This window comes from Athene cunicularia (genome assembly GCF_003259725.1).
Source record: "Athene cunicularia isolate RWA chromosome 3 unlocalized genomic scaffold, athCun1 chr3_part1, whole genome shotgun sequence".
In the NCBI taxonomy this organism is placed as follows: Eukaryota; Metazoa; Chordata; class Aves; order Strigiformes; family Strigidae; genus Athene; species Athene cunicularia.
In genome coordinates this window covers 59,084,462-59,094,515 of record NW_020799097.1, presented here as the reverse complement: position 1 = coordinate 59,094,515, position 10,054 = coordinate 59,084,462, and the positions used below count along the sequence as shown (strand labels likewise).

Below are 10,054 nucleotides of genomic sequence, written 5' to 3'. Positions count from 1 at the left end.
CCCCCCCCCCCCCCCCCCCCCTTTATTATTTGCTATGAGAAGCATTTTTCCTTTGTTCTTTTCCAAGTTGTTCTTGCACACCAGGAAATTATTGGAAGTGGGGGGGGGAGAAAAGGTAGAAAATATACTTCAATCAAAGGAAACAAACCAACAAACAATGCTTGAAGGAGCTTTGAAAAAGCATAGACATGAAACTCTACCACTAACATTTTGAAGGTAACAGAATTAGCCTACCTGGGAGAAAAGTTAATGCAGCAAGATGAGCAGGCAGTATGTCTGATGCAGCAAAGGGGGTTTGCAAAGACTGCTTGAAATGGCAATCTGTCTCAAAAAATATGTGACTTACATAGCTGAGTGACACGTGCATGGATGTCAGGTGAACCTGGTATACTAATCCTGTTGGGGAAAAAAGTCGGCAAATGGTTGCAGTTAATAAAGAGAAACCCATGACTAAGATATAAAAGTTTCAATGTGAAGTTGTCCGTAAATGCTGCTGCTAAAGGTATTGACCTCAGTCCTTGATCTAAAAGGGGGACTAGTGACCCTACATGTCATGAGCAGCAGCAAAATTTAGTGTCAATATAGTCAAATAAGGGAGGAAGTTTTATATCTCTAGCAGCAGTGAACTGAAACTGATTATAACCGACCTACTGCCATTGATAAAAGGAGCCTGGGATAACCTATTTGTCCTTCAGCTTGTGAAAATAACCCCAGTTCTTTTTTTCAGATGGTAGGTAATATTTGCTATTGGCATATCCGAGAGAGAGAGAGAGAGAAAGTGGTTGCAGAAAGACATGTGAACACTTTTTATTAAAGACATCAGAAAAGTTGATTTGTGGGAAAGTAAGAAAAATATTGAACTTATTAGCAGAGATTTATTCTTTAAGCTTACTCTGAACAAATGACAACTGAAGTAAGCTGTTTTAAGATATTGCAGAGACTAGAAATACAAGTTAGGTTTTATATTAATAGCTCAGGAAAAATTGGCCCTGAAACACAGAATTGTTTACCCTGGCTGAAACAACTTCCTACTTTCATTTCCTTTAGATACCTATATTAGAAGCTTTATAGCTGAAAAAGTGATACTGCATATGAGAGCCTTTGTTGAAATGGTGTGTTTGACATAATGATGCCTGCAAATAGGCCAGAATTAGCAGCTATTTCAGCATTTTGCTGTGGAATGGGGTCTTACACCTGGGCCCACAAGTTCCTGTTATTCCCAAATTGTGTGTTAGCTGAAAGCACTCTGAATATTGTTTTACATATTTTTAAAAAGTTGTAAGGTATGTGAGGTTATTTCACCCTGACATGGAGAAACCTTTCCAAATCCCAGAAATGAGGAGTACTGAAGTCAGCATTTGGTGTAAAAAGGCTTTAAACAAAATACTGCGTTAGGTGTCTGAGCCCTCGAATTCAGGAAAACCAGAACTCAAGGATTTAACCCCATTTGATATTTGCTCCAGTATCTACAGTGATTGCCGCCGCCTCTGAGACTGATTCACCTCTGTCAGCTTGCTTAGTAGCTTGACTGTAAGCATTTATGTTTGTAACACCAGTCATTTCGTATAGGCTGGAGGTGTGAGCGGGTCAGTGCCCGTGCAGTCCAACAGTGACCCTGGGTGGGTGACACAGACCTGTGCAGGGCTGTGGGCTTTCTGCTGGGGAGCGTGGCCCCGTGACCCCACCGCTGCCCCCCACCTAGGGAGGGCAGCACCCCTGCCGCCCCCCAGGGCACCTGTGCCAGCCCCACTTCTCCAGGAGGAGAGATCAATAACCAAGCATGTGCACTGAAGGAGACTGTTAATATGCAACATTTTTTCTCAACAACATTTTGTTCTTCGCTGCAAATGGTGCAACTTGAGCGATTTCCAAAGAAGTCATTTTTGTCACCACCTTTGGTGTACTTTTATGGTACAGAGTAGTAATAGCAATTTGATTTTTTTTTCCCCTTTTTATTATATAAAATTTGCTTCTGTTTAAGCCTTAGTCTCGAGTGGTAACAGCATAAAATTAAAATGGTAAATCCCTCAGAAAAAGCCAATGGAAAGGTGGGCCATTTTAATTGCTTGCAACATATACACAGAAGAAGAGATTGACTGTCACCATCCCCTGAAAATGAGCATCTACCTTCAGAGAAAGGCTGCAAGTTTGCTGCTCATAAACTTTACTTTTTGAGTACCACAAAGGAGTTTTTCCCAGTATAACCATTCATATATCTGAACACAGACTTTACCATATAGCATAATAATACTCTGCACAACTTTCACAAAGTATAATAAAAATAAAAATACTCTGTTTTACATGCACTTTCATTATTTTGTAGCAGGAAAACTGAAACCATATAAATTCATTTTATAGTGGTTGGTGTCAGTTAATACATTGTTCTTCCAGAAGTAATGTATTGTAATATAAATTTGCCGTTAAGTTAGTGTAGAACAAGGTTCAGGTGACGCTATTTGTGAATAACAATTTATTTGTGACTGTGACATAATTTAATGCAAATATATTGCTCTGAAATGAATTGGTCTGATGTCAGATTGATGGTTTGTACTTCTGTTATGCATAGTATTTATAAAAGTCCACCATCTCACATGTATATAGAAGAAAAGATTATCAGCTATTCACTATACGGATATATAGCTTCATTAAAAGGGCTCTGGAGATGCATGTAGATGGTGAAAGAAGAGCTTGTGATGTTTTCACTATAAAACCTTGCTGAAATTCCCTTTGTTTTATGTTACTTTTCTGTACATGTGCATTTTATATTTGTATACATTTTTATAGCTTGGGGGTTTTTTGCTTTAAGTTAAAAATCTCTTGAAACCCATACAGTTAAACCCACCTAAATGATTTCACTTCTTCATATAAATCTTGACTTGTTGGAAGTTCAGCATAAAATAATGCATGTGGGAGTGTTTACTGTTGTTGTCACTGAGAGATGGTAGGGCCACGCTTACAGGGTCAGTAGATGGAAAGAAAATCAATGGGGCCAGAATCTTTTTAAAAAGAGAGTGTGGAGGCCAAAAAGGTCTGAGTCCAGCTCCTCTAGAAGCCACTTATCTGAATAATTCAAGAAGTATACCTGTCCACTGATAGGGAATCTTAAGTAACGTACTTCACCAATATGCACTTGTAATAGTCGTGATTTAGTACAGATTGTCCGTAAGTCCAAGGGGAAGAGCGAGACCTCACGTAGGAAGGTTGGGAGTTCAGAAGGCAGCAGAGAGGCGCTGTGGTGAGCGAGGGGGCTTCTGGAGGTGCACACGCAGGCCTGAAGATAAGCTTTTGGGCTGTTTGTGAGGAGGTTTCCAAAAGCTGTTATCAACACAAAGATTATGTTTACCTGGCTGTTTTTCACCTGAGTCCTTGATAAATATTGTATAAAAGGGGAGGATCTTCACACTGCATTGAAAAAGTGAAGTTTAAGGTATTTCTTGAGCCCTTAGAGTCCTGCTGGAAGTCATAGGGAATAGGCATCAATAGCTGCCTACATGGAGAGATGAGTTTGAATCTTCAAAGTAGTGTTACCAACAAGTTGCCTTGCTGTTAGGTTTTCTCGTGTTGGGTTTTTTTGGGTTTATGGGGTTTTTTTTACTAATTTCAGCCTTTTTAAAATTTCTGTTTGTAGCTAATACTGACCTGAGAACAAAGACATAAAACCACAAATGGAGAACGTTTAGTCATTATTTTGACTAAGCTGACTGATAAATCTATGGACCGGCTCACAGATACTCTGTTCTTTAACCAAATTACTTTGCTCCTGCTTTTCTCTTTCCTTGCTTTCCTTTGCCAATTCGGTAAAGCTTAAAAGACTTTTTACTGTGGTTGAACTGAAAAATGAAAGAGAAAAAGTAACTTCAGACCCAACAAAATGTGTCCTTCAAACTAAAATTAATCTGTATTCCTCTTTCTAGGCATTTGAACTTCTATTTGTTTGTTTGTTTGAATTATAGTTGAGCTCTCAAATAATTTAAGCTGACCCCAAGCTTCATTTTTGGTGAATTTGTGAGGATGCATGAGGTTTGTGGACATTACTTCTCTCTTTTTCTAGACCTTTCCTCTCTTACTTTCTGACCTTATTTTTACTGGGATTCCCAGCAAGCTGCTCATCACTGTCCTAGCTTCTGTTCTTGTGCCCTTCCCATGTCAGTGGGAAGAAAAGCATGAAACTAACTGGAATCATGTAGTTCCAGTCAGTTTAACATTGCTGCTACTGCCACAAGCAACAGATTTTATATTGCAGGAGAAGAAAAACAGAGTCATGCGATGGTGATGAGCTTAGAGGCTTCTCCCACTTGGGTGATTAAACAGAAAATGTAGGAGGCTTTATGGAGTCCTCAAACTTAGAAATCTGCACCCAGTTTCAGTTGAATATGAAACATGTTCCTTAAAATCACCACGCAAAAAGTATTTTGTAGGTTTTTGAGCAGTGGTGTCTGTTTTCTTTTTACTTCTCATTCTTTAACATGTTTTAATGCCATATTTCGTATTATGCGCACATGCCTGCGTTCTCTCCCAAACACAGATGTACATGCACATACACACACACACATGTGCACACATCTTCCAGGGAAAATGTCATGTGCATCAGCGTATATTAATACCTCATTTCAGATGTAAAAAAGAAAAACAGTAGAGCATTCCCATGAAAAACAGAAGTGTTGCCTACAGCAAGTCTCTCAGTGCCACAGACAGCACACAGAGGTTGTCATGGCATGTCAGCCTTCATCCACTGCCCAGTCTGTATCAGGACACTGAAGCAAAGCAGCAGCGTATGATTTTAGTTAGCTTGTCCTTGGTCTTTGTTTGACAGATGGATGAACAGTTTCTGTGAAGCTGTAATCTGTTTACTTGTGGGCCTTTTTGACTCCATGAATTTATTATTAATGTGCCAAATTATGTTCTTTGTACCAAGGGTCAGATCATCATTTATAGTTTCCATGTAGACTGAAATAAATCCTGCTATTGAGACAGACCACTCATTCCTTGATGCTGCAAGCACGGTGCTTGGCACTTCCTTTGATCCAGCGGATTTTAATTTATTTTTACTCTTTGTAAAACTTCCGTTTGCTTTGATAATTAATACCCAAAAAATGTCAGGCATGAAGTTCACTAAAAGTTGCACTGAAGAAAGTAGGCTGATTAAGAAGGGGAGAGAAATATATGTCAATATATTAAATACAAGTAGCATTTTAGTTTGAAAGTCTGCAGATTTGGGCAACTTTGGCTTTTTGAGAGGAGAAGATGTTTCTTTGGGTTCAGGGTTTCTTCAGGCACTCTCTTATCCTCATCCCCTTCTTTCAGCATGTTCAAATCTAGGTGAGCTGCTGTGGTTAAAAAAGAATCGTAAGCTGAAACAGGAGATAACTAAGCACTCCTGCCTGGTGTTGATGGGATTACCAGGTACTGTGAATCTCTCAGGCAAAGAAGCCTGAGGTGACACTTCAGACTTGTTATTACACCAGGGATATTGGTTCCGTTTAAAATAAGAAAGTGGGGTCATCTTAGTGTGGTTCAGTTCAAAGCTTTGAAAATGTCTCTGACTGGAAGGATTTGAAGTATGCAGTTTTGATCTTTCTGCAGCATGGGCATGTCAATGGCTGAAAGAAGCAGCAGTTGAGCTGGTGTGTTCACTCTGTGCCCTGCCTCCTCTTTAAATGAGGATTTCTTTTAAAACAACAAATCATAAGGAGGAGTGACTGAAAACTATTTTGTAAGCATTTCTCTCGTTTGGAAGATGCTGTATAACAGAGGTTCTTCCTTGCCTTTGATTTTTCTTTTTAAAAGGATTTTAAAACCATGTAGTCCTTGTCCTAAGATACGCTTATTACAGAGTTCAGTGATGTTCCCTGAAGTCGTAATCTAGCTTGAACTGTTTCCCCTGGCTATACTACGAGACAATTTGACTTTGCATGAAGTTTTGAAAACCATATGTACGGATAACGTTTCAACTTCATGCTCTCTCTGCACTGCGAATGACAAAATACACTTTGAAGTGCTTTTTCATACTCTGTACCACTCCCTTTTGCATACGAATGAATATTAATAAAAATAGACCTGCACTCACTTTTGGTTTTAATAGGATGTTCTGTCATCTCTTTAATTTTTCTGTTTCTTGAATCTCCTATTTTTAAAAGTTTTCTTTGTTTGTAGTGCCAGGCCCTATACCTGCCAAGTCGGTGAAAGGAACTCCTTTTGAAGATAAAATCTTCCTCAACTGGAAGGAACCTGTGGATCCAAATGGCATCATTACTCAGTATGAGGTAATCATTAAACAGTTAACAAGTATAGGATGGGGCTAGGAAAGTGCGGCAAGAGGGGTGGCTGACAGTGTGCATTTAAGCTCTGTAAGCAGCTATTCAGTTATATGCTGCTTTCATTTATGGAGTACTGGATTTTGTGTAGTGATTAGATATTCAAAAACAATAATTATGGTGAATGTATTGTTGGCTGGTCAGCCCTGTCAGGTGGCCTTTGGCATGTGAGTATAACAATATTACAATACACACGGGAGGTGCTAGTTTTAAAAATCTTGTATCATTACTATACACCCTTCAAAAGCCATGACAGCCATGATCTATGAAATCTTTGTTAGAAGTGAAGGTTACATGAAAAGTAAGATAGTTATTACATTTAGAACAATGGTTTTTACCTTTGATGGTTCTCTAGATATCACCCTTCAAGGAAACCTCCATACATATATTCTATTTAAAGTGTATTTAATATGTAAGCCTTTTGGGGACCTACACAGGAGATTGGCAGGAAACATGAGCTGATTTGAGGAACAAACACCATCTTCTCCAGCATTCCTTTTTTAAAGGAACAGAAGATATAATTTTGTATACTAGTGAATTACAGGAAAAAGACAAGCCAACTAACCAAACAAAACAACTCACTATGAGGTCAATGAGGCACTGGAAAGCTTACCCAGGGAAGCTGTGGCTGCCCGCTCCCTGGAAGTGTTCAAGACCAGGTTGGACGGGGCTTTGAGCAAGCTGATGTAATGGAAGATCTCCCTGCCCTCTGACAGGAGGGTTGGAACTAGATGATCTTTAAGATCCCTTCCAACCCAAACCATTCTATTAAATCTTTTTGCTAACAGATTGCTAATAAAGTTCTTTAAGTACTGTGGGTTAACCCTGGTGGGCAGCTCAGCCCCACTCAGCTTCTTGCTTATTGTCCTGCAATGAGATAGGGGGAGAATTAAAAGGGCAATTCTAATTCTGTTTTAATCACAAAAAAAATTCAAAACACAGCAACATACAAGCTGCTGTGAAGAAAATTAACTCCATCCCGGTCAAAATCAGTACATTAATATATTGCCACTGCTTTAGACAGACAGCATTTAAATATGATTATTAGAAGAGGAGAGCAAAATGTATTACAGGGAATGAAAAATAAAAGAGGTTGGGGGGGGATGGGGGGGGGCGTCCTAAATTAAATGTAACAGTGAAATTTTCCGGGGATGGGGGGCGCGTCCTAACTTAAATGTAACAGTGAAATTTTCCATATATGAGCTAAAATCACAAAGAAACACAGATGAAGGGCACCTGCATAGCCTTTCTAGTGAAGCAGACTACACTAATACACATCAAGTCATCATGGTGTCCCCAAGATAGCTGGGAAGCTAGATGGGCATGTCTTTTGTTTCCTTTCCCACCAAGCTAACATAATCCCCTTGCACCAAAAACTGTAACAATTGTTAGAAAAATAATTGTTTTCACAGGTCAGCTATAGCAGTATACGGTCGTTTGATCCTGCAGTTCCAGTTGCAGGACCTCCACAAACTGTGTCGAAGATGTGGAACAGCACACACCATGTCTTCTCACACTTGCATCCTGGCACTACTTACCAGTTCTTTATACGTGCAAGCACTGTCAAAGGGTTTGGACCAGCAACCACAATCAATGTAACAACCAACATCTCAGGTAAAAACAAAAAACAACAGAAAAAAAAAGTGGGTTGCTTTCTAAAAATGTTTTTGTAAGACTTGAAAAATTATGAAATGGGAAAGAAAATCCCAAAACAATCCTATCATGTTGTGAAACTGTATTACTGAAAATGTTTTTGAGTGTATTTGCCAAACAGTAGCATAAGTTCAGGGATAAATCCTTGCATGAGGTGGAAGTTGCACACCTGTAGTTGTTAACTGTTTGATTTTGTGTAATCTTGTACTTTCATCTGAAGATTTTGAAGTGCTGTATAAACCTTAACTAATTAAGCCTTACAGCACTCCATAGGTCACTAAGTACTGTATTTGTTTTGCAGATTAGAGAAGTCAGATGCAGAAAATTAACTGATTTGCTCAAGGTGACACCACTTAGCAGCACACAGCTATAACAGAACTGGGACAGTTGGGAGGAAGTGAGAATTTCTTTTGCCAGATTAATAGAAGTCTGCTTCCTCGTGCCTTTATTCACTTACTGCAGTGCACCAAGATTGACACTATTCATCTCAGTAACATGCTGCAAACTCGAGAAGAATGTAACGTGCAATGGAATGCTTCAATATTTTTATTTTCTTAAATTTTGGTATTGTTCTCAAAAACTAAGATAGTAGCTTATGCAGTTGATAGCAGAAGTAAGTCAATGCTATGCCTAGAGAGACTGTTGATTTTATGACATGGCAACTTCAGAGCTTTGGCAGAGATCAAAGTGAGTCATTTAGAAATTTAAGCAGCACGAAGCAGACTATTCTCCTTATCTGCCATAATGAAACAGTGTCCTGTAAAAGGAAGTTAATAATGTATTGGAATGCACCTACCATTTCTGTGGGAAACTATTCATGTAGTCTCCTTACCCAGTTCCCAAAAACATGTACATAAAATGTGAGAAAATTTAAGGTGGAGCTCCTTGAATTATGTAGCAAGTGAAATGCTGTAGTTGTAGTTAACTGGAACAATCTGTTGAATTCCATCCCAGCACATAAGCACTAGCACTCCTCATGCCCCAGCCCCTTCAAAAAAATCCAACCAAGCCACCAAAAAAAACCTAAATGACACCTAAATGACACATTCTGTTCTGTTTATCTAGCTATTACGTTGTTTTGAAGTCTAATATTTTACTCAGGTTGTTTTAAGATCTTTGTGTTTCTTCACAACAAACTCCAGTTTATAAATTTTCAGGGATAATAGTGCTGTAGTAGTACTTGCATATTTGTCTTCTAACCTCTTTGTAGGAGGAATAAAGAAGGTGTAACTATGTAATGTCTTGCTAGCATGTCTGTCCCCCAGATATTTTAGTATTTTGAGAAATAAGCACCTCAACACATTTGGATTATCCAGGACTACAGTGTGTTCAGGCTTCTTCTGATATGCCCTTTTTTTTCCACCCAGAAATTCTGGGAATTTTGTCCAAAATCCAGTCTACCACACTTTCTAGACACAATATGAGTCTGTTAGTTGGCAAAACATGGTTAATAGTAGGAAAGCTTAAACACAGGGCTGTGACACCCTTTATATCTGAATTTCAGCGTGGGTTTTTTTCATCTTGCTTTACGCTGAACTATTGTCTAATTTTGCTCTGCACAGCTTTTTATGAAGCAACGTATATGTTTCGGAAAATGCTAGCTTTATTTCTAATGAGGAGGGAAATTATTCTTTTTAACCAAGCTTAAAAGTGGTTGCCATGATCCTAGTGAACATGGAGTAAATAGTAATTTAGAAATTAACATTCAATGAACGTTTTTTCTATAAAATAATATTTCTTGACATAAGAGAAATTTTTGTGTTTATCTATGATCTGGGACTAATGAAACAAGGTTTTTAATCTTTCAGAGTTTCTCTATTGATATATTACTGTGAAATTATTATGACTTAAATGATCAACATCTACTAGCAAACATCTTTTTTGTCAAAGATAAGTTTTAAATATACAAGGATCATTAACAATTTTATAAAGATAAAGCTACATATTAAAAAAAATGCAGATAGTTTTCAAGCTTGTTAAAGATTAGTAATTAATAGAAATCTCTTATTTCCTGAATCACAGAAAATCCTGTTTCTTTCCTTGCATTAGAGCTGAAGTAAGCAACTGTATTACCAGGGAGGACTCTA

At 38.3% G+C, this 10,054-nt stretch overlaps 1 protein-coding gene across 7 annotated transcripts in view; it reads left to right on the top strand.

Annotated features, from left to right (window-relative positions):
- The window catches only part of PTPRK (protein tyrosine phosphatase, receptor type K), a 321,847-nt gene that overhangs the window by 230,898 nt on the left and 80,895 nt on the right, over positions 1-10,054 (top strand). For all 7 annotated transcript variants that reach the window (XM_026845144.1, XM_026845149.1, XM_026845148.1 and 4 more), the window contains exons 8-9: positions 6,154-6,263; positions 7,727-7,928. In XM_026845144.1, the coding sequence (XP_026700945.1) occupies positions 6,154-6,263; positions 7,727-7,928 (312 nt within the window). The remainder of the gene's footprint in view (positions 1-6,153; positions 6,264-7,726; positions 7,929-10,054) is intronic.